This window comes from Puntigrus tetrazona, chromosome 19 (assembly GCF_018831695.1).
Source record: "Puntigrus tetrazona isolate hp1 chromosome 19, ASM1883169v1, whole genome shotgun sequence".
NCBI lineage: Eukaryota > Metazoa > Chordata > Actinopteri > Cypriniformes > Cyprinidae > Puntigrus > Puntigrus tetrazona.
In genome coordinates, this window is record NC_056717.1 from 10,407,249 (window position 1) to 10,431,325 (window position 24,077).

The 24,077-nt window shown below is 39.0% G+C and overlaps 6 protein-coding genes across 36 annotated transcripts in view; 2 read left to right on the top strand and 4 right to left on the bottom strand.

Moving 5' to 3' along the window:
• Window positions 1-2,828: 2,828 nt before the first annotated feature.
• si:rp71-45k5.2 (uncharacterized protein LOC560783 homolog) lies at window positions 2,829-4,371 on the bottom strand. The gene is made up of 4 exons (XM_043217127.1): window positions 4,319-4,371; window positions 3,756-4,025; window positions 3,583-3,678; window positions 2,829-3,467 (listed from the first exon to the last, which is right to left on the bottom strand). Exons 2-4 carry the CDS (start codon window positions 3,909-3,911, stop codon window positions 2,925-2,927), a joined length of 795 nt encoding a protein of 264 aa, XP_043073062.1. The 5' UTR covers window positions 3,912-4,025; window positions 4,319-4,371; the 3' UTR covers window positions 2,829-2,924.
• A 651-nt stretch (window positions 4,372-5,022) lies between these two features.
• On the top strand, window positions 5,023-6,514 carry wdyhv1 (WDYHV motif containing 1). Its single transcript, XM_043217130.1, has 6 exons — window positions 5,023-5,265; window positions 5,337-5,436; window positions 5,529-5,579; window positions 5,655-5,803; window positions 5,887-6,011; window positions 6,098-6,514. Exons 1-6 carry the CDS (start codon window positions 5,186-5,188, stop codon window positions 6,199-6,201), a joined length of 609 nt encoding a protein of 202 aa, XP_043073065.1. The 5' UTR covers window positions 5,023-5,185; the 3' UTR covers window positions 6,202-6,514.
• Window positions 6,433-8,778, bottom strand: psma2b (proteasome 20S subunit alpha 2b). The gene is made up of 8 exons (XM_043217128.1): window positions 8,559-8,778; window positions 7,958-8,034; window positions 7,445-7,577; window positions 7,200-7,322; window positions 7,043-7,124; window positions 6,885-6,958; window positions 6,750-6,807; window positions 6,433-6,677 (listed from the first exon to the last, which is right to left on the bottom strand). Exons 1-8 carry the CDS (start codon window positions 8,597-8,599, stop codon window positions 6,561-6,563), a joined length of 705 nt encoding a protein of 234 aa, XP_043073063.1. The 5' UTR covers window positions 8,600-8,778; the 3' UTR covers window positions 6,433-6,560.
• Window positions 8,779-9,225: 447 nt separating this feature from the next.
• Window positions 9,226-10,848, top strand: zgc:91910 (Zinc finger protein 706-like). 3 transcript variants are annotated; one of them, XM_043217131.1, is made up of 4 exons: window positions 9,226-9,305; window positions 9,851-9,993; window positions 10,086-10,216; window positions 10,302-10,848. In XM_043217131.1, exons 2-3 carry the CDS (start codon window positions 9,859-9,861, stop codon window positions 10,179-10,181), a joined length of 231 nt encoding a protein of 76 aa, XP_043073066.1. In that variant the 5' UTR covers window positions 9,226-9,305; window positions 9,851-9,858; the 3' UTR covers window positions 10,182-10,216; window positions 10,302-10,848. The 3 variants fall into 3 exon arrangements, with proteins under 3 accessions (XP_043073066.1, XP_043073067.1, XP_043073068.1); XM_043217132.1 differs by having other exon boundaries at window positions 9,245-9,305; window positions 9,755-9,993; XM_043217133.1 differs by lacking the exon at window positions 9,226-9,305 and having other exon boundaries at window positions 9,346-9,993.
• Window positions 10,849-11,779: 931 nt separating this feature from the next.
• bmp8a (bone morphogenetic protein 8a) lies at window positions 11,780-19,191 on the bottom strand. Of its 2 annotated transcripts, XM_043217126.1 has the most exons (8): window positions 18,130-19,191; window positions 17,201-18,007; window positions 15,011-15,203; window positions 14,664-14,812; window positions 13,544-13,735; window positions 13,370-13,449; window positions 13,011-13,121; window positions 11,780-12,905 (listed from the first exon to the last, which is right to left on the bottom strand). In XM_043217126.1, exons 2-8 carry the CDS (start codon window positions 17,667-17,669, stop codon window positions 12,756-12,758), a joined length of 1,344 nt encoding a protein of 447 aa, XP_043073061.1. In that variant the 5' UTR covers window positions 17,670-18,007; window positions 18,130-19,191; the 3' UTR covers window positions 11,780-12,755. The 2 variants fall into 2 exon arrangements, with proteins under 2 accessions (XP_043073061.1, XP_043073060.1); XM_043217125.1 differs by having other exon boundaries at window positions 17,201-19,191.
• A 1,475-nt stretch (window positions 19,192-20,666) lies between these two features.
• The window catches only part of macf1a (microtubule actin crosslinking factor 1a), a 150,254-nt gene continuing 146,843 nt past the window's right edge, over window positions 20,667-24,077 (bottom strand). For 27 of the 28 annotated variants that reach the window (XM_043217120.1, XM_043217118.1, XM_043217124.1 and 24 more), the window contains 3 exons: window positions 23,415-23,528; window positions 22,890-22,995; window positions 20,667-22,240 (listed from right to left, as the gene is read on the bottom strand). In XM_043217120.1, coding sequence (XP_043073055.1) covers window positions 22,002-22,240; window positions 22,890-22,995; window positions 23,415-23,528 — 459 coding nt within the window. In that variant the 3' untranslated portion in view covers window positions 20,667-22,001. The remainder of the gene's footprint in view (window positions 22,241-22,889; window positions 22,996-23,414; window positions 23,529-24,077) is intronic. The other variant, XM_043217105.1, reaches the window with a different exon arrangement.

The window sequence follows — 24,077 nt, forward strand, 5'->3', positions numbered from 1 at the left end:
TGAACATCCGCAGCAATATAGGACAGAAATATTTGAATAATAATCACATAGACTAATTGTTCTTTATCTGAAAACAAAGCGTGTAAAAACAATTTACACATGAAACAGTACTTTCTTGTAAATCATATTCCAGTAATCTTTGTTTTATTTACAACTTTAGAAAATCTTTTTTTAGTGTGTGTTTTGGGTAAATAATGCAGAATCACGATGTTCATCAATCATGAGCAGTGGAAATGGTTAGAAAGGTTTCGAGTAAAGTTACTGCTGTAATTATTATTATTATTGTTATTGTACCTTTTTGAAAACTTGACTTACTGATATTAAACTTTGATATAAACCTAAATGCTGCTTGGAAATTATATTTTTATTTCAATCTTTTTTTTTCTTTTTCTGTCTAACACGTTTGCATTGTTCCCATTAACCCAATGATTTTGCATTATTTGCCCAAAACACACAATGTATAAATAAAATCCAAAGTTGTAATATAAAACAAAGATTACTGAAATCAAAGGTTAATGGGATATGTTTGGCAATTAAGCGTGGTTTAGCTTTAACTTTCAATGGGTAGCTACTTCTAACTTCTTTAATTGAGAAATTAACTTCAAAGTTTAGAGTGAAAACTGTTTATACACCATGTTTTCGGTGCAGATGAATGGAACGCATCATCAATATAAAAACATGCATGATAATTAATTTCTGAATTCTAAAGAACCTAAAAACCCCACATGCAATAACCTAGATAACTAACACTCGATGGCTGCTCTGTTAATTCTTCTTGATTAGTTAGGAACTTAAGTGTGCTATAGTGATAGTCGTTCCTTTGAAAACCATGTTTCTGGCATCTGTATGACCTCGAGGTTAGACTTTTGTAATTACACTTTATTGGGTGGTTGTTCTGCACACTTGATAAACAAACTTAAGCTGGTCCAAAACGCAGCAGCTAGAGTGTGTACTAGAACCAGGAAGTATGACCATACTAGTCCGGTTCTGTCAACTATACATTGGCTCCCTATCTAACATCCGATAGATTTTAAAATCTTGTTAATTACTTATAAAGCCCTGAATGATTCAGCTCCCCAACACTTGAGTGAGCTTGTATCACATTATAGTCCTCCACGTCCACTGTACCCAAACTCTGGAACAATCTCCCTAACGCTGTTTGGGAGGCAGACACACTCTGTCAGTTTAAACCTAGATTAAAGACCCACCCCTCAACCTGGTTTACACATAACGCACTAATACGCTACTATTATTCAAATCCATTAAAGGATTGTTAGGCAGAACCAGAACCAGGAACACTCCCCATAACACACAATATGTACTTGTTACATTATAAAAAGAATATAATCTATGCAAATATTAGTCTATTTCTTTCCTATTCTGTTTCTCAGTTCATATCCAGATCAGATGGTGGATCAGCACCAAGAGATGACCTTCATCAGAGACCAGAACACCTAGATGATCCCTGTCGACAGATCACAGGAACCAGACACACACACAAACAATAAGTCCATTACATAATCTGACATAGCTGTGTTTAAAATTGAACTGGAAATTAAGTGGTTTATCTGGCCAGAGGAGAACTGGCCTCCTGGTTTCTTCCATTTTTTCCCCATTCTGTTACGGATGGGGTTTTGGTTCCTTGCTGCTGTCACCTCTGTCCTGCTTAGTTAGCGACACTTAATTTCTAGCAATTATTGTCGATTTGTTTACACAAACTGCATTTAATAAAAAATTATGCATTTAATCTTGTCCTTACACATCACTATATTCTCTTACTGTTAATCGCTTTGACACAGTCTGTATTGTTAAAAGCCCTACATAAATAAAAGTGATTGATTAATTTATATATGTGACCCTAGATCATAAAACCAATCATAAGCAGCATGGGTATAGCCGGTATATGGATCAAAATTATAGATTTTTCTTTTATATAAAAAATCATTAGGATACTACCCACCATAAATATATACAAACTTAATGCTTGATTTGCAACATGCATCACCAAGAACATTATTTGGACGATTTTCTCAATTTAGACTCCAGCATTTCAATAGTTGTATCACATCTAAATATCATCCTAACAAACCATACATGAGTGGAAAGCTTATTTATTCAGATGGTGTATAAATTAACTCCAAATGTTTTATCCCAAAAAATGCTTTGTGGTCCTGGATCCTTTTTGATTGTATATTATCAATTATATTATATTAGCTGTTTATATATGTAGATGTTTTCATAGCAAATACTCTTTTATTTACAACAAAACTGTTTTTGCGGTGTGGGTAAATAATGCAGGATCATAAAAATATATTTCTTGCAGTGTCTGTTTGGTGTAAATAGTGCAGAATCATTGAACAATGGACAACTTGTTTTCAGAAAACAGGTCACAGTCGGCTTTTAAAGACTAGAAATTAGATCAATTGAAATAACAGAAATTATAGTCCATTTACAAGCAATTTTATACTCCCCGAGTTTACCTCTATATCATTACTGAGTTAATAAATCAATGCTCTTTAGTTGCTTTATTGCAACTTACATCAATATCCAATTTTAACATTTTACCGCCACCTCGTGGCAAATGGGAACGTAAAGCAAACATGTTTTAGAAAGTAGCTCCACTATTATGTTAACATTATCTCGGATGATGTGCTAATCACCTATTAATAGCCAATCGACCTGTTTTCATTAACGAGGACAAACATTATGCTAATGCTAATGTATGTGAAAAATTGTTTTGAAAAATTTTGCCTATACATGAACTGCAAGCTTATGTGTTATCAGAAAACGCCTTAAATATTTGTCATCAAGCAGAAGTAAACAACCAATGTGAAAAAGATCCGTTTTATTAAAAAAGCAAAACAAAAAACAAAACAGAAGTTAAGTGCAATTTCTTCAGCTTTACTTGTGGTCAGTCTGGCTGCTCACCAGCAGATGTATCTAGCGTCACACATTAAAGGAGAGCCGAGGAGAACGTGGTTATATGTGATGTGCGCGGGCAGAGACTGTCCGAACTGAAGCCCTGAAGACAGGCGAGGTCTTTTCGCCGAGGCCAGCTCACGTCCTACCGAAACGGGGTAATAGCGCTCCACTGCTTCGTATTCATAAACGGGTTTCCTTTTGGTCGCCGCGCGCAGCGCGTCAACGTAGCGCGCGTGCTCCTCCGAGCGCGTGCGGGGCGCGCGCTTCACCTCGCGGTCGCTCTTCAGCAGCGAGTCTATGGAAAAGGGGCCCGTGAACTTGCCTTCGCTTTTGTTTTCGGTGACCTCGCGGGCTGGCGTGAGAGGCTCGGGGGGATACGAGCTCTCCTCGCACCCATCCGCCGGTGGCGTCTGATCCACCGACAGGCCGGGGAATGTGTTGATTAGATACTTAAAATGCCTGCGAAACATTTTTGGAGTGATGCCATTTTCATCCACTTTCCAGAAGTTCTTTTTAGGGTTTGGGTAATCCGGATCCACCGGCACCTATGAACACACGAACGTGCAAAAGTCTGTTAATAACAGTAGCCTATACACGTGGATTGCAATTGCCCCCCTTTAAAAATAAATAAATAACTAGACTAAAATTTAATTAACTCACTTTTGCAAAACACCTGTTTGACGAAAGGCAGACTCTGATGTTGTTCTCGATGCCCTTTTTGTCTCCGAAGACAAACGGCTCCAGCTTTTTCATTATCTGCACAAACAGGGAACAGGTTAGCGTGCGTCAAAAGCGCGAAGCTTCATATACTCATATATAGCTTTTAGGCCTACCTGTTTGAACGTGAGCATCTTGTCCGGTGAATCTTGAATCGCGTACGCAATAAGTCCGATGTAAGTTCCCGTGGTGTATCTTTTGTACCTCCTTCGTGAGGCGCCGCTTGAGTCCAGCAGCAGCCCGCCGAGTCCTCCGTTCACTCCGTTAGTCATGATGAGCTCTTCGGTCCAAACTCAGACTGGAGACCCAGATCCAGACCCAGACCCCGTTTATATCCACGCTGTAGCTCTCAATGGTCCGAAGGTGTTGCGTTCTATTAGCAAGAGCTGTTCATAAAAAAAACGAGGTGTTAATGGCTGGGCGGTTTCTTTGGTTATTCCTCTAAAACATTTATTGCAACAAGAATCGAGTTTAAGTGCTGATTTATTTATGTATTTGTCTAAAACATTGGGCCTGTTTTGTTTCGTACAAAAATGCAACTCCAAATTAGGCCTAAAGCTAGAGCTTTTTGTGTTATTTGGTTTGAGAAGCAAGTAGGCCCATGCTATAAAGACGACAACTTCTGATTATACATAGCTTGTTTGTTTGTTTACTTGTATTCACATCCTACATAACATACGCCTTAAACTTTAAAACTCCGTGTCATTCCCTGTCACCCGTGATCAAATGATCCGAATCAGGTGTGTACGTCTTTAAGGCCACGATTCTGAATATTTTAAATATTTAATCAGCAAAACAATTACTGAATGCTAAATTTGCGAGAAAAGGGTTTATAAAATGTAATGTTTTAGAGAAATCTCAGCAAAACAGCATTTATTTGATGGCAATGCAGTGAAATGTTTTGCTAATGTGTTTTAAAATGTGAAATAAATCATTCCTGTGATGTGTCTTTTTTTATTATTATTTTTAAATAAACGTCTAGGGCTAATTATCTGATTAGCCTACCATTTTATTGGAAACATTGTAGATTATTTGAACAAAAAGTAGCCTGCAAACAAAGCAGCGTTTGTTATGATTTATAATCTGCTGTAAAACGAAAGTAATATATATATATATATATATATATATATATATATATATATATATATATATATATATATATATATATATAATAACGCATCTTTGTTGTGAAAGTGTAAAATCAGTTTGGTTTGACCCACCAACCATTTTAGGGCTGTTTGAAACCGATGACTAATTGCACATTATCTGTCGCTAACGTGTTTTTTTAATCGTGCTTTTAAACCATCAACAATAGCGACGATAATCGTGCACATTACATTTGCAATTCACCTGAGGGCTGTTCGCGCGTCACTCCATCGACACGCCGGAACGACAAACCTGACTAAAGTTTCTCACGGACAAATTAAACCGTAACAAACACCTATCGCCGCTGTACGATCGCTTTAGGGGTGTATTATTTGCTGTTTTTTTTTCGCAATGTCGTTATATTCAAAATACATCATAGTATAACATGTGAACGGTAACAATGAACGAAGAAAGCGCCCAGTCCGAATATACAAGTATAGCTCCGTGTAGAGAGCAGTGTGTATACACCAGCTGTTACTGGTAAGCGTAACATCACAGCAGTACTTTGTTTTTGTTTTATTAAATTAACAATATATTTCTCTATTCTGCAGTGAGGAGAACGTATGGAAATTGTGTGAATATGTCAAGGATCAGGGCACTTGCTCGTTGGATGAAGTGTATGCGGTCTTTATATCTAATGAAAGAAAAACGGTGAGGCTGATTAACGTCTCGGCGCATATATAATAATTATATTAGAGTACTGAGTGATTTCTGTATACGTGTCATTTTTAAAATTAATGCAGATACCCATTTGGAAACAAAAATCCAGTCGAGGGGATCAACCAGTAATCTGGGTAAGAAAGTTTTACAGAACAAATTATCGTTGATTTATCTTTTACTAATATAAGATTTCTTTTTTTGCCTTTTAGGACTACCATGTTATACTTCTACACGCTGATAAACAAGGACAGAGCTTTATATATGATTTAGACACCATTCTTCCCTTCCCTTGCCTGTTTGATGTATATTCAAAGGAAGCCTTTCGTTCTGACCAGCATTTAAAACCTGCTTTCTGGAGGCAAGTCAAGAACCGATGTGATCTGCATTTTAACAGAAGGTTTATCGTTCTAGCCATCTCAGTGGTTATCTACTGTGTTTCAGGAAGCTTCGCGTCATACCAGGTGACGCTTACTTGAAGAAGTTTGCTTCTGATCGGTCACATATGAAGGACTCTGATGGGAAATGGCGTACGTCGCCCCCACCGTACCCGTGTTTGGAGACATCAGGTTTGTTGCAAAATCGTTATTTGCCGCAATTTCTTTAAATACCATAGTTTTGAGCTCCTCTTTCGCTGTATGTGTTCTTCACACAGAATCTAAAATGAATCTCGACGATTTCATCTGCATGGATGCTCGAACGGGATACGGAGAGGTTTATAACCTTTTAGACTTTGTTCAACACTTTAAAAGGAAGTAATTTTTTTCCCCTCTATGCCAACAATTCATGTTGAAAAACGTACATGAACTGAGCCTCAGGGAAAGGTCCCATTTACATAGCGCTGTGACAAAGCAGGCCTTGAAACACACTTGTTGTCTGTCAAACGCTTTTTTTTTTACCAATAAAACAGATCCCAAATGACGTAGTACAAGGTAATTCATAATTAGGTACAAAAAAAAATAAAAAAGTGAAATAAGCAGGATGTAAAGCTTGTTGATAATATGCACACTTTTATAAAGAAATCAGTTACACAGATGCACGTATAATAAAAATGCAGCATTCAAATGAACAACCAAACCGAAGTAGTTAAACTGTGTAAGCCGTTGTAGTGCTGATGTTTAAGCAATGGCTGCCAGGTAATCCTTCACCTCCGCAGGAGACAGTCTGCGAAATCCCGCTTCATTACAGATGCCCACCTCGATGTTATCCTCGGTCATCTGACCTTCAAAACTCTCCTGAAAAAGAAAGAAAAAGCGCTATGGATCTTGTTTTGCTCAATCCGACACGAGGTGTAGAGATGAACTCGCCTTCAAAGTCAAGATGGCAGTGTGTATAGCATCTTCAAGTTCCAGATCTTCATTGTATCTGTAATATAATTGTACAGTTTTTTTTTTCTCCATCTTATACACTACAACGATTCACCAAGTGGATTACTTTGATACCTCTTTTCAAGGAATGTTTTTCCATTCACGTAGTTCTTTCCCATCGCTGTGGCTTTCCAGGCGAAGTATGCTCCCTGTGGGAATCGACAATGTCAGTGCTTGCGTGTTGAATCAAGAACAAACAGTGATAAAAATCTTGTGAACGTTATCCGTTTTACCGATGGGTCTGACTGAAATAAGTACGGTCTGTCTTCGTCCCAACCGGCAATGAGAAGAGAGACTCCAAAAGGCCGCACGCCTCTACAAAAGACGACACAGATATTACTACAAGAGCTCTAATTAGAGTGACGTATAATAAAAGACATAAAGACATACCCTGACTGTGTGTATTCTTGCATAACAGAAGCCACTCTCTGCACCAGCTGGCCTGTGGGAATGGGCTCTTGATAAACCAGGAAATACTGCTGCGCCAGCTTTCTTGCTCTCCTGACCAGCACCCTGTCAAAAGAGATCGTTCCTTACAGTCCACCTAGATGTATGTGTGCATCAAGCTTCTTTTTTAAAAAAACAATGGGTTTAATTTTTAAGACAATACAGTGATTTGCTGCACTGTTTCACACCTGTAGTCAGGACCCATTCCGCTGTACACCATGCCGATGTGTTTGGTTATCGGCTCGACTTTGTGCACGCTCTGTTCATCATACAGTATGGACTTCTGTTTCTTCTCGGTTGCAAGCACGACTCCATTTGATGCTGCAAGTGACGACAAAAGGTCCTTCTAAGGAAATTCACGTTTTGAAGGAACTCTATAATGTAGATAGCCTAAAGGATCGTCAGAGTTGTCCTTCGACAAGAGTGCATTTTGGATTTAGGACAACTTTGATGAAAGGATTTGAACGTTGACTGCTGTAGTGGTTCTCAACGCCTTAGAAATAAGCAGCTCTGACCCTCCACAGCCCTAGTATCGGTGCATATAGTTTTGAATCCAGTATAAATGCATTTCTGTTTACTGTGAATAGCAGTCTAGGCAATGAAAGTAAAATGCAGTTTCAGAAGCGTTTCCGTTTAAAAAATAATCATGTCATTTTAATTGCGGCTTGTGAAGTTTCTAATGCACCGATATGTAAACATACCTTTGATTCCTACAGATGGAGCACCGGCTGCTACGGCGGCCAGAGCATATTCAATCTGCACCAGTTTCCCAGAGGGGCTGTGTTGAGAAAAATTAATTAGTTTGATAGAAATACATCTGAAATGTGAATGTATAACAGATTCTTTTCGACCAATACTTAATTTTGATTTTAAATAACTTCATGATTTTTATAATGTATACATTGTATAATCAGCTTGAACAAAAGCTCCATGCTAATTTTATCACACCTTTTTAAAAGTATTGTCACTGTATATAGTACAAAGCACAAAAGATTAATGAATAATAAAAAATATATATTCGCCACGAAGAGAGTTAAACAAAATCTGTGCAGTAAAACAGGACAGTGAACGTAGGAATAAATAACTTAAGTAAAACAATTAAAAACAAAGAGATAAATGAGAGTAAATCATAAAGCTCCATAGTAACTAACATCGTGACACTGCATCTCTGATGTGAAATACATTTAGGCACCTGTCACACGCATGTCCAAAAAAACACAACTATTTTCACTGAATGCATAAAACAAGAGGTGTGTAATGAAACGTCACAACCACATATGAACCAATAAATAACATAATTACCTAAATGTTGTGAGAGAAAAACTGTAACCCCGTTCTGCCATTTTTGTTTTGCTACGGAAGTGCACCGAAAGAACTTCCGCAAACACACACCGGTCAAACTAAAAGTGCGCGAACTAAATAGACAACAGACCACTCTTGTCTGTATCAAAAGACAATTAATCGTTTCGTACCTTTCTGAGAACTAGTTATTTAATATTTCTGTTAAATGATAAAAAAAATAGCATGGACACGGACGTAATGTAAAACCAAAAATATTACTCGTCACATCCTGGGAGGATTTATTAATCGGTAAATATAATGTGTAAGTGCAATGTGTTTAATCTGTAGATTTCAAAATGCGGCCAAAATTTCCTTTCGATTAGTTTCCGTTTCTTTTCATTGCTTTAACACGCGCGTGACCAGCAGATGTCCTCAACGCGCGCTGCTTCGAGACAGAAACGGTTGTTTCTTTTGATTTACAGATTCAGATGGAGACTGACATATCGCAAGTGGCCTCGCTCATTTTTGTTTGGAAATACTCCGTCTTCAAAACGCAGTCACGCATACAGTTATTACAGCGAACATAAAGTAAATAAAAGCGCTCCCTTAACTCATCCATGTCGAGCCTAAGCGGGGTGTTTTATTTAAATCGCATTTCATTCCCCATTTTATCAATCTGAGGAAAACTTTTATTATGTAGCTCTCTCCGACGGAAGCTGTTGAATAGCGTCAGTCGAACTTCACTTCCTACCGTGTCTTAACGCTGAGGTATTGTCTTTAAATAAGTACCGATCTGCCACATTTCACCTCACGACTATACTGTGTGTTGTTTCAAAAGGCGTTTATGATTGACGATGGTGTTATTTTTAATGTGGGTCGTTTCGTACATCGCCAGTAATCCGCTTGGATCAGTTTTGATTAAGGCGGTTGAGCTAACGTCAATGCTAATGTGATATTCGCGGTCTCTACATTGGGATTTTTTGGGGTTCTCTTTCTTCCAATTTATACGTTTTACGTATTTTACAGTGATTATAAACGTGTATAGCGTTTTTGACATTTATTATCGTTATCATTTATTTTCTGGTAAACCGCGCCGCGCTTGTGTAAATCATAGCTATCGCTTTAGGCGCATTTAAAGGGACAGCTCACTCCAAATGAAATTTCTGTCTTCGTGTACTCCTCTAAACGCTATTTCAATGCTTTATGACTTTCCTCAGTCCGTCGCCATTCACTCTGTGGAACGAAAGGTGCAATGCAAGGTTAGTGAGACTGTCTGCTGGAGTGAGTCAGTGTGCCTGGTGTATGTGTTTCAGAGAAGGCCATGGCTCGTGGGCAGCAGAAGATCCAGTCTCAGCAGAAGAACGCAAAGAAAGCAGCCGAGAAGAAGAAAGCTCAAGGGGCGGATCAGAAGACCGCAGCCAAAGCGGCGCTGGTCCACACGTGTCCCGTCTGCAGGGTGAGAAATACAAGCGACTCGAGATATGACCGAAGGGTTGCTGGTTTGAGCCGTACCTCAAACCTCTCTTAACGTTGTTATTCCTCGTACAGACACAGATGCCAGACCCCAAGACCTTTAAGCAGCATTTTGAAAGCAAACACCCAAAATCTCCAATGCCTCCTGAGCTGGTGGATGTTCAAGCCTAAAGGATGCAAGAAACCAACATGGACCTAAAACAAGGGTGAGTCTTCTAATATTTTAGTCTTGATTCTGATGTATGCCGATGTGGCTGTGTAGTCATCTCACAGTTACGGTCCGCTTTTCAGAGCCCGGGGAAAGGAATATGATTCGATTCGGCCGACTGACTCGACTTGCTTTATTTCACAAACATTGACCATGGACCACGATGACAAGGAGATCTTAGGACGGACTCGAGCACACCAGCGCACACATATATTTTTTGATATTTTTATATGTGCATATCGCTTCCATCTCTCCCGAGTGTGCTGTGACCTAACCGTCTCATCGCCATGTGCTTAAACCTGACATATTTATTCACCGATGCCCCTCTTCGCAATACATCCCTGTATTTTGATTTAAAAATATGGATTCGGCGCTGCAGTGTATAAAGATGTCTGTGCCCTGTTCTTTTTAACTGTGAACCAAAATGGGGAAGTGCACCAGCGTGCGTGTTATAAATATTACCGACCAGGATTGGAATTGAGATTCTTTGATTGACGTGCTCGAAATGATCACAGTTGCTGTAAATTTGGACCTGTTTAAATAGTCAGAATAATGAGTCAGGACCCACGGATATGCTTTTGTTACTTTGTTTTCTAAAGTTTTCAATAAATGTATATGCATATATCTATATATATATAGTCTATATGGGTGTCATGGTTACTGAAAAGAACAGTAAGAGCACGAAACTGTTATTAAGCTTCTATATATACAAAATTGTAGATGAAATTTGTTTTTAAAAACACTTGTATCAAAAACGGTATTCAGTAGATGTTTGTTGAGCATTTGCATCGCTACTTTAAGTACTGATACCAGTCTTTTGAAGTAACTAACACTGGTACTATTTTTATTTTTTTCATGGGTCGGTTTGCACAAAAAATGATTTCTTTTCAACGTCCAACAGTAAAGAAAGTGGGCGTTACTATTCAGGATGCTCTCCATCGTCAAATCTTCACACATAGAAGCTGTAATACAGTTTAAACATTTTCCGTTTCTTTGGCAGTAAATGAACTGATTCCGCCGTTGTGTAAACGTTGGTAAAGCACTTTAATAAGCCGTTACCTTATTTTGGCTTCTTGCATCACCTACAACTACACAACACTGCTTGCTATCTGCGGAGGATATGAATGTGAGGATTTTCTCAGAAATCATTAAAAAAAAAAAAAATTAATTCCACCCAAGAATGCGGATAACTAAACAGTCGACTGCAGTCTCCCATACTCTGGAAATTCTTGAAAATATCTTTTATTGTACTCAGTGGGAAAAAAAGAAACTCATGCCGGTTCGGAACAATATGAGGGGTGAGCAAATTACACTTTTCATTTTTGGTTGAACTAAATTAGCAAACTACTAAGCGCACAAAATGATTTAGTCCATGTGTGCAGCCCAATACTGAATTAGTCTCTTTTCTTGGCTTGGGTGTGGGTGGTAGAAGTTACTTTAAAAGCATTCTACTAGTTTTAGATGCACGAAAAAGTGACGTGAAAGTCAAAGCAATGCAGCTTTTTGATGTATAAAATTCCACAAATACAGAAATTCGGACAGTTTAAATGTAAGACAGCTATGCAAAATATGTATTTTTTTTATTATGGGATGGATTAGTTACAGTCCAAGATGGTCTAGGGAAATAAGCGGTTGGTGGCGAGACAGACACTGTGCGACGGCTGAGGAATCGGTCTTCAAAAACTCAGAAGAGAAAGGCTACAATAACGGCCAGGAAGTAACAAGAAGTTCTTTTTTTTATTTACATAATTCTAAACAAAATGGCAACAAAGAAGGGGCCAAGACCAAAATAACAAACACAGGGAAACTAACTTAATTTATCTAATTAAACTGAAAAGAAAAGAAAATACAGCAGGTTAAATTAACTCCCTAAACTAGGAGAAAAAGTGTAATACAAACAAAAATGGCACCCACTTTCCTACTTAACCCCCAAAAAAACAAAAATGGACTCGATCTTTAAGGGATCACTAAAAATAACACTGACTTCTCTTTACAAGGCCTCAAACACAGAAGTGTTCACTGTGACAAAACAAGATTTCTACTTCAACGATCTCAACACATTTAAGAGAAATGTACACCAAAAGCACTAGCAACAAGGCTTCTATGGACGAGCCACATGTCGTCCTCAACCACCACCAGCCGCTAGTCTGAGGACAGCTGTAGCTTAAGTACTCTCTCTCTTCTCTCATCACCCAATCACAGCAGAGCGCTAATTATCAGCTTCAGGTGGGGACACTGGTTCTGTGAGGAGAGAGAGACACACACACACACACAGGGAGAGAGAGAAACTCTGGAACGACAACAGAACCTTACGGCTCTGGACGTAACAGATTCCAATCCTAAATAAAATTGTGACGCATATGCTGATAAACCATCATGACACATCAACAGCTATCATTTGTCAATCATTTGGGACAGGCAAGAACGCTCAAATCTGGCTAAATAAAATTTGAATGACTGTATATTACAAAGGGTGCCTCTGAGTATTATAATACATCTACATTTGTTTCGGATTTAAAACTCGAATGCACAAGAGGTCATAGACAACCGCAGTTCTTGACCACCATGTTTCGATGTTTCTTGAGAATAACGTTGTTGTTGTCATCATAGAAGAGCACAGAAATGGGACTGAGTTTGGTTGGAGCGCAGCAGGCTTTGGGCACTTCATCTGGTCTTAAAAGGTGAACCTGCCGGAGGAGTTGGGTTCAACAATTAGTTCATTCTGAAGACGTCTCCTGGCATTGTAGTTTAGATAATCACATACGGACATGTTCAAAGTACAGATTACACACCAGTAGCTGGATCATGGCGTGGTTTGTGGCATTCATACAAGAGCCCAGAGGATAATCACATTCCCCATCACAATAATACGCAGAATAACCTGTAGGGGCCAAAACCCAGTCCTGAAAAAAAGAACATTTTATCAATCAAATATTTAAACACCCTAAAGGCGCAGAGACTTTGCTGTCTGTATGTGTGGAGATAAATGAATCGCTGAATCATTCGCTCAATTGATTCATTTCAAAACCTTTGATTCAGTTCATTCAGTTTGAACCCCACTGTCAGAGCAAAAATCTCTAAATACGTCTAAAATGTAAGTGACTTGTTAGTTGTTTAAATGCGCGGATGTATAAAAGCCAGGATGCCTCACCTTCCAGCCAAGGTCGCTGAAGCTGACGTAGAGTTCGTGTTTCTTACAGGCCTGGCGTCCGCTGCTGGCGTGATTTTGGTCTGGAACAAGTGAGACGACCGTAGCTCAAAGACAAATCATTTCATACGCTCCTTTAAACACAATCTGCTTCTTAAACCGCTTATTGTGGCTCACCAAATATGCCGGGTCTGTTTGGGTGTGGCAGGTCGTACTTGGGTTTTTTCTTGCGTGGATTGTTGTGTCTCAGAGCACGGGGTGGGCGGCAAGGGGCTTGACTGGCTCTGAAGAACGTCACCATGAAAGGCTGTTTAGAGCGCGGCCCGCGTCGACCCACCAGACCCACCCATGCAGCTGACAACGACCGGTCTGTGAAAGCAAGATTTCAGCGTTTTACCAGTTGACATATGACACTGAACTCGTTTTGCTTCAATGGGTCAGAGCTTTGCCAAGATACAGCCTGTTTTGCATTAACTCGGACCGAATGTTTGTTACTTGCTATAGCAGAATTCAGTCCAGTTGTTTGCAAAAATCTAAATCTCTAGTAATTTTTTTGAGACTTGGGTCTAAAGATAAAACAGATCAGATTTGTAGGACTTGCAGGAAATATATTTATTGAATGATATTTAACATTATTCAACAATATACTTGATTATTTTGATGGTTCTTTTGGGGTTTGTTAGAACCATGCTTTATTGTTTATGCTAGAGGGCTTGAGCAATTGAATTTAAAAGCACAAATGGAACTAAAATTGAAAAAGGACAGAATGTTTTTTTAGAGTAAAGACCACAAAAGCTTATTAATGATTTTATATATATATATATATATATATATATATATACATATATATATATACATATATACATATATATATATATATATATATACATATATATATATATATATATATATATATATATATATATACATATATAATATACATATATATATATATATATATATATATATATATACATATAAATATACATATATACATATACATATATATACATATATATACATATATACATATATATATATATACATATACACATATATATATATATATATATACATATATATATATACATATACATATACATATACATATATATATACATATATACATATATATATACATATATATATACACACACAAATTATTATAATTATAATAATGAGTATTATATTTTATATTTGTGGTGTCACATGGTGTCAAACCTGTAGTGAGAAGCAACATCCAACAATATTAGACTGCTATTTAGCCTCCATGCTAAATGTGTAAGGAATAGCTCACCCTCCTCAGTTTCCACATAAAGGCGGATGCCCAAGTTGCTCCGAGGGTGGAGGAGCCAGCGATTGCTCGCAGAAGTCACATCAAATGCCAGCCAGCCCTCTTGACCCGCAGGCACAGACTGCATGTCCAGCAGCACCAGCTCAGGCTCCCTGTCAAACCACAAAATCTTCACGTCATTTCCATTATAACAAGCAACCGCGGATCTCAGGGACATGGGTGAATGAATAAAAACGAAAAAGTATTTAATCACAATGTTTTTTTTTGGCTTCCTAAAGACTAAAATCAAACGACGTCTTAGCTTCCAGATTCAGTACAAATCTGTATAAATGATCGTATGTGACTGTGACCTGTGTCTTTTCTCCCTCTGGATTTCATAGACAGAGATATGGAGGGTGCGGTTTGCACGCCAACCCACGGTTAGAGTTTTATAGATGCGAAACTCGGCAGCGGTGACGGTCTCTCCCTGAGGAAGCGGAGTGAGGTCGAAGCGAAACTCCTTCCAGTACGGCCGAGGCTGCAGCAGATCCTTCTCCTGCTCCACTGCGGTCAGAGAGAGAGTTAAAAAACAACTACCACAGAGAAGCGTATGTGTCAAGACACTTGAGCTGAAGAAGGCATGCTGGAGGACTGATTGGCAGGAGAAGAAGGGGAAAGAAAAACTGGCACATTAGTTCTGGTGGAGCTCTGCAGATCGGACTGACACCGGCGGCCGGGGCTCTGCAGTGGGGTAATTAGAGGCGTTGTGGAGCTGCTGCAGCTCAGAGCACCACCACTAATTACAGTCCAGCGCTGTATTTTTAGAGGAGTGCCCAACAGTATTTTCATCCACTTCATCTCATCTTTTTTCTGCCTTTCAGTGGGGCCTGTAATTCCCCACAGCTGTGTGCCCACTACAACATCACATGGCCTGCGTGATCTGGACTGGCCTTTGTAGATCCACAATAATCAAGATTTACATTTAGAAAAGCACAGAGAAAAGGAAAACGCTATATTAAAGGCAACCAGCAGAAGCTGGGACTTGATTTTTGCATTTTCTGAAGAACATCATGAACTCCAGGCCCACATTGGAAAAAAACGCCCGAGAAAGCCCCTGTTGACTCGTTTTTTGGGGGTTTTTAACATAAAACCATATCATCACAGCAAATATGGCCTTTTGCAACCTTTATTTTCAAGAATCTATTGGAGAAAGGTTGTTTAGATTATTAAAATGTTCCTCACACTGGTATACATTCACCTTTTAAAGGAATAGTTCACCCAAAAATGTAAGTAGTTATAAACCTGTATGAAAAAAGTTTGTAACCAGGCTGTATTTTTTTCCTGCTATGGAAGTCAGTCGTGACCCAAAACAGCCTGGTTACAAACTTTTTTCTAAATATCTTCCTTTGTATTCTGCAGGGCAAACAACTTCATACAGGTTTGTTGCTACTTGAGGGTGAATAAATGATGACAGAAGGTTGAAATATTTTTTTCCTAAATGTTTCTGGTAAACAGTAAACCCCCTTTTAGAACTGTTATTTTAAAAGTGTCCAGTCACTCAGAAAAGCAATAACACATTCTCTCCGCACGATTTGAGGCATCATTCGTGTTTCATTCTTTGGTTTGTTTAACTCGCTAACCCAAGTATGAGCAATAATAATAGTGATGCCTGCCTTAGTAAATACATCTGAGAAAGGGGTGATACTGACCAATAATAGTGGGGCAGGAAAGACGTGGAAAGACAAGCAGTAATTGTAAATAGGATGTTAAACTGTTGTTTGTTTTGTGACAGATAAGTATCGTCTGTGTTTGGGCTGAGACAGGAAGAGATGATGAAGTGATTGTGGGTCTGTCTCAGTGACCAGAATGTATTATCAATACACACCACAAGCCTTGTCAGCCAATTGACACAGCAAAGATGAATAACTACCTGTATTGTTAATCATTATTAATCATTATGAATTAATTTACTAATTGTGAATTTATATCCGTGTGATTTTTTTAAATCTTTTTATTTTATTATTATTATTATTGTTATTTAGTTTATAAACTTGATCTCACATGGCAGACAGGCTTTCATATAAACCAGTGTTGTTGCTGTTAGCTAAACATATATAAATATATATATATATATATATATATATATATATATATATATATATATATATATATATATATATATATATATATATATATATATATATATATATATATATATATTATTATTATTTTTTTTTTATTAAAATAAAACTAAATTAAAATATAAATATTAAATGCAAAAGAAGTATTGCCTTGGCAACTAACTGAAACAATATTTATATTACACTGACATTAAGTTCCAGTTCCAGTGTGACAGAGTAAATACATTTTTGCAAAAGTATTTGTTGAGGCAACAAACTTCTCATTGTGAAATGTTTAGATTGCTGCATCTTTCTTATAAATAAATTCTACTTAGTCTAATAGCTTTTACACATTTTTAAGCGTGGTTTATGTCCACACATGAGCCGCTGTATAGTAATGAATGTCTTCCACATGTTTAACCCTTGCCAGCTGTCACTTACCCAGGTTGACAAAGCTCATAACCGTGTCGGCCTCGCTAACCACCGTGCCGAGGGGCGGTGTGTGTGTGCTTAAGGTGGGCAGCGCCGCGTGACTGACCCCCTCCGGAGTGAATCCCAAACCCGGTCCATCGTCGGCCTCGGACGACACGGCATGGTAAAGGTCCAGCATGAAGAGAGGGGCGGAGGAAGGGGGCCGCAGCGGTGGGTGAGGTCTGGGCCGGCCGGGTAAACCCAGAATGGATAAAATCTCCTTCTGCATCTCCTTCTTTTCACGACCGCTGAGTCTGCGGAAGCTGGAATGAACCACTCCTTCCACCTGAGCCCAAACACACAGCAGCATGCAGACGAGGAGGAGGACGGGCAAAGGAAACAGTCTCTGGCGGCCTCGGGTTCGGCTGCCACAGCTCTCCTTCCTCCCTCTGCTGCGGTGTGAGGACACAAACTCAACCACACGCTCTCGTTTGTCCATTGGTGCTGCGGAAGAGCTCTGTTCCAACGCAGCGGTCTATAAAGATGGTGTTTGTCCCTCCAAAACCTCTAGGTGTTTACCCGACGTCGGTCTTCTCTGGAATGGTCTGACTACCGTCTTGAAGTTCAACTCTGAACGACACTCAGACGTCTAAGCCACTCAGATTCCACAGCAGTCATCATTATTTGGGAGAGTGCAATGTTTACTGCTACAAGCCACTCAGTTTATCGCCTTTTGAGAGTCGTTCCTCATGCTGTCACTTTATTTACCAAACCGCAGGCTTCTCTCATAATCTACAGTGTGCTTACGGAGATGGACGGCAAACGATATCCTAGAAACTGGAAGAGAAAACAAACAGGTCTTCAACTCGCTTCGGCCGCGATCTCGAAGTTGGAAGGACTAAGCACAAAGTGAAATTAAAGTCTTTAGCTAGAGTAAATATAAAAAGAGAGGGCCTCACAAATGTTAGGTTTCAAAGGGTTTTTCTTCAAAGGTTTCTGGATCAAACGCAACACCTGCTTTGCTCCTTTTGAGAAGATGAGTCGCGACTCCAAACCGAGGAAATCCTTAATGTTTCACTGAAGAGCAAAAAGCTACAAAACTCCCTTGCAGTAATCCATCAATGCTGGGGTTGGAATATTTAGGCCTAATCCAATGAGTGGAAAAATCCAAGACTCCTGAAAAATCCCAAAATGTATGTTTCTAAATTGTATGATTTGTTCACCAGAGTAGTGAATTGTGAAGTTGTGCGATCCCAGTGAGCTGTGATATTCTTAGCCTGTGCGCTGCTCGCGTTAAAGGCATAGTCTGAACACGGGTGACCTCCTTCCCTCCAAGATACACGCTTACGCAGTGGGAGTGTTTCCAACGACTGGATCCTCCGCCCTCTCTTCCCTAAACCCTTCTCACCTCAATCTCCATTTACTATCAAACCGTCTCATCTTCTACACATACCTCACAAATTGCTGACAATTATCATGTGGTTTGGCATAAAGATGTTCTCAGATGTGATCCAGCCTTTGCGCAAACTAGAAATGAGTTCTTATGGCTACGGTAATATGAAAACTATATTTATATTTCTGTGGTTCCAACAGTAGTCAGGGAGTGACAAATCATTGCTGTCTTACTAAAAGATATAAAGATGGCAATTTCGAGAAATTTGTGGGTCCTACTCGGTGTGAATAGAAAATGAACTCTAAAACTATCCTTGACAGGTAGTGAAATGTGTCTCTGGACCACAAAACCAGGGACATTTTTTTTAATTGAAATGTATACATAACCTGAAAGCTGAATAAATAGCTCAATATGATAGGATAGGACAATATTTGAGATGCAACTATTTGAAAATCAGGAATCTGACGGTGCATAAGGTAGAAATATAGAAAAAATCATATTTAAAAGTTACCAAATGAAGTCCAATGTATGTTACTAATCAAAAATGATATTGATATGTATTTTTGGTACTAAGAATGTACAAATCTATATGTTTGACCCATACAATGTATTGTTGGCTATTGCTACAAATATACCCATGCTACTTATGACTAGTTCTGTGCTTCAGTATCTCAATTAAATCAGTTTACACCTTTTCTTAAATACACACACTGACCTAAAACCAATATGCAGACAAAAATCTAAAAAAATAAATAAATAAAATAAAATAAAATAAAATAAATATATATATATATATATATATATATATATATATATATATATATATATACACACACATACACACACACACACTCTTAATAGACCTTTGTCAGGAGCTTGATTGACAGGCAATCTGTCCAATCATAACGCAGAATCTGCCTTCATAGAATACCTTCTGATGTTCATTCATGTTTTCTTCACATTGATGATCGGTTCACGTATAGCTGGAACTGAGGTGCTAGAAGAAGCCATCTGTCTTGAAAATTAAAGAGCCATAAAATCATACTTGTTTGACTTAAAAAAGAAGACCTTCTTTCATACCTAAAGTAATCAGCTCCTCTTTGCTCACCGATGTGAGAAGAACATGTTTTCTTCTTTCTTGTCCGACGCAGCAACAGTAACTAAGGGGGGGTCAGCATATATTTTGAAAATATTTACATGCATTTGAAAATATTTACATGCATTTACATCTATATACGTAAATTCATATAATTTATATCATGTGTAAATATATTTTCATATATAAATGTAACATTTTTCCTAAATATATACAAGAATGTGTGCGTGTATTAAACATATCATGCACACAAAAACGTTTCTTTTAGATGAGATTAATCGTTTGACAGCACTGGCAATAATGTTTATATTAAAAATATATACATTTTACCTATTTTTGTACATTTTAAAATTAAGTGTGAAATAAAAAAAAGAGCAATTGACATGCCATTTGTCAACCGAGCAAATACACCCCTATAAAGTGAGACCGACTTTAACAGGAAAAAAACTCCCCAATCATTTGATTGAAGCCACTAAAAATCCCAAAAGTGAGTGGCTCCGTGCAGCTGATTATAAAAATGAAATGACACTGCAGGACTGTGAGATGCCATGAGAGCTCAGCAGTGGTGTTTGGTGGGAAAGGATGTGAGTGGGTTTAAATATTTGTATATAAACACAGACACACAGCTGCAGAATGGAGATGATGGAACACCACCCTTCCCAAACCCCATCCGCTGCATCTGACCACCAAACATACACAGGCTCCAGTACAAACACACACTACTTACGTGTGACCAACACTCACGGCACAAACAAAGGTGCCTCTATTCATGCGTGGGCCATTTCTGAATTCCCAAAAGAGTGTGTAAATCTTCTATAAAAGCACAGTGTGTTCAAATCTCTGCACACACCAAAGTCTCGTCCCCTTTTGAAGATTTAATGGGGTGTGTCATTATCTCTACTTCTTGTAATTACTGTGCCATTTCCTGTTAACTGTGGCATCCCTGCATGCTCACACACACACACACGCACACACGCACGCCATGAGACGACACGAAAACCAGACCGTTTACTGCAAGCATTGTTTTAATACAAAAGAGAACAAAAAGGATTTATAATCATAACTTCTTTACTTTTACACAATTGCACCCCTGTTTCTCTCAGTCATGTCAAAAGAGTAACACAATCAAAAAGGTGGATCCTTTCACAGCCCTCACCTCCCTCCCAAATGACACAATAAATAAATAAAAATCACCTTTCTTCAGGTATTCATATACTTCAGCTTGTCGAAGACAAGATTCAAAGCTCCGTTTTTTTAACGGGGGGCTATGCGAGTCGCCCCCGCCGTTCATTATTTAGGGGTGCTTCCGTCACGAAAGAACAAGTAGGAAGCCACTTTTGACGTCATCTAAAGTGTGTAGTCACCGGCAAAAAGGCCACCATTGGAATCAGTAAGCTTCCTGGTCAGTTATAACATCAGTCGGAGAAATTCATTACGTCAGGAGCGGATGTACAAAAAAAACGAAACCAAGAGCGATTCCGGTTGTGTTAATACTAGTCATTCTTAAGAGTTGATATGATACTGCAATCACAAATAAATACAGCTCTTTACTCTAGAAAAGAAACAAAAATGTCAGGATTATAAATTAACCATGAAACGAACATTCACAATTGTAATCATTTTTGCATACTGTGGAAAAGCTCTGTAACATGATGTCTGTAACAAAAGGACATAACTAGACTGCAGTTATGCATAACTGGAGAACGTGTGCTGCACGCTGTAAGAGTTCCTTTAAAAGGATCACGTGTGACGTGAAGGATCTAGTCTTCAAGAATCTTCACACCGTGGGAAGGCCAGAGATATGTATCCTCCTCCACTTCCTCTGCGTATTACTGTGTTAATTTACCATGACAGGAACTACCACACCATACATACGCACAAACATACATGAGTCCAAAAAGTTTCCGGGAGAAAGAGGTCTCAGTTTTTGAATTGATTTCCTCTTGTTCGCCGTGCCGCAGACACTCCGGCGAGACTGCTCTGCAAACACTTGAGAAGGGCGACCGTGTGACAACCATGCATGAGGTTTGGAGAGTGACGGGCGGTTGCATATTCGTAGTTAAGAATAGTGAAAACCCCTGGTGCGGAACTGACGCCCCCTCCCGAGTGTCTGTGAAGATATAGGTCTGCTCACACAGGACGTTCTCCATCGCACATTCAAGAAAACGCAATGTCAGTCAAAGTAAGGACGTGATGTAGAACACAAATAAGGCAGCATTATGGTAGGTATTGATCAGGGTGGTGTAGCAGTGTGCTGGACGCTGGAGAGGTTAGGTCTGGCCGTGTTGCTGTTCTCCTCCTGCTGGTTAAATCACAAGCACCTCACCGATCGGGTGGATGCTTCATTTTTTGCCCGCTGGTGTTTTGGGGCTGGGGGCCTTCTTGGAGATGGTGGGGATTTTGGAGGGTTTGGCCCCAGGCCGGCGAGGGGTGTCTGAGGTATCGGAGCAAGCCGAGCGCGTCTCCATGAGCTCAGACGTGTCTGAAGCGTCACTGCCTCTTCGGCTGCTGGCGCGACTCCCGGCGCGACTCCCCGCTCGACTGGCCGGGCCGCTCGTCGAGGACGGAGTGCGTTTGGTGTCTGATGAAGAGAGACGATTCAAGAGTTCGGCATTAAAGCGAATCGTGGTGTGTTACAAACGTAAAGGAAAGCCTAATGTACACTTCATTGTTGCAGTGTTTAACTAACCAGTAACTGGTTAGTTTATTCAACATGTAGAGGTGGAATGGGACATTTTTGTGAACTGTGCTTTAAAGCAAAGCAAGCCACATAAATAATTTCTGAATATTAGCAAACAGGCATATTTCGATTGACCAATGAACTGTAAAACAACAACAATCTAAATAAATATTAACCAATTTGTTCCTGTGCTAAAGGTTTTTTTGTACTGATATAGTGACTTAATTCCTGCTTTTTGACTGATATAAATGTTGTTTTTTAGTTTCATTCATTTAGTTTTGTTTAAAGTAATTATGCTAGACAAAAATCAAGGCGAAAATATATATTTCTGATAGTAGGCTGTAGGAATGCATCTTAAAAGTCTTAAAATACCTCTTAAATAGCTCTGATATAATGCTTTTTGTTATAGTACGTGTAGAGTAGCTAGCTTCCAGAAGGGTCAGTCTTTCCAAAAAAGCTACTTTCTCAGAAATCACTTGTTACAGCTTCAGTGTAGCTTTCACAACACTGTAGATTCAATGAATACACAAAAGTTTAAAAGGTTTTGTACCGGAGCGTCCAGGTTTAGCAGCTGTTGGCGTTCCACCGTTCTCACCGGTTAAAGAGCCACGGCTGGAATGGAAAGTTGGTCTTTTCAGTTTAGATGTGGAGCCTCCCTATAAAACGAAGAGCAATAGTTTATTACAAATAGACACAGTTCCCTGTGTAGCTACAGATGATAAGACTAATAGGTAAATCTGGTAAAGTCTAGCTAAAAGTAACTGGAATTTGTTTTCTGGAAAAATCCAGCCACTTTTAAATGTTCTACCAGATGTTCTACCATGACCTGGATGAATAAAAACTGTCATAACAAAAAAGTTTAACGGAGCAATTCCTTGATGATCATGAAATTAACTGTTTCTTAAGCCTGCTACATCTGTCTGTTCTCTCACTAGAGGCTAAGCTGAATAAGGTAACACTACCACAGAGTCTAGTGAGTCATCTACATCAGGTCCTTCCCGCTTGTAGAGATCAGGCCACACTTAAAGCTTTTACTGTTAGTGTGCAAGGGCACTGGGAGGGGGCAGTGTGTTACCTCATGCCCAGGGGTCTGGCTGTGCTCTGGGCAGGACTGGCACTTGGTTGGTGTTGGAGTTTTACTGTGTGCCAGCCAGGGCTTGGCATAGCCACGAGATTGGGATTGGGAGGACTGGGAAATGCGGTAGCAGAAAGGACGAGGAACAGTGGAGTAGCAAAAAAGCAGTGGGAAGAAGCCAGGATAATCAGGGAAAAAAAAAAAAAAAAAAGAGTAAAGTGGTGGGAGGCGATGCAGCGCATGGCAGAGCGTAGTGTTTTTTTTGTAGGTGGAGATGAGCACACATAGGGAGGAAGGCACATTTTCCAAGCAAGGGAGGGGAGAGGGACAAAAAGACAAAGAACAAATAAAAATTTCACAGATGACAATATGATTTTGACATGCAGAGACAGTAGTGATCATGTCCAGATCCCAAAACAACAATGTAACAAACACCACAATCAGAGACAGAGGAACCATCCACCAAAAAGAAGGGATCCCAATGTTGATTACAAGACATCTTAAGGATTAGTGACAAGGCTTGTATGGTGACCTGGCCAAGTAATTACCAAACTAAAACTAAATTTTATATTTTATATTTTATATATATATATATATATATATATATATATATATATATATATATATATATATATATATATACACAAACACACTGCCGTACAA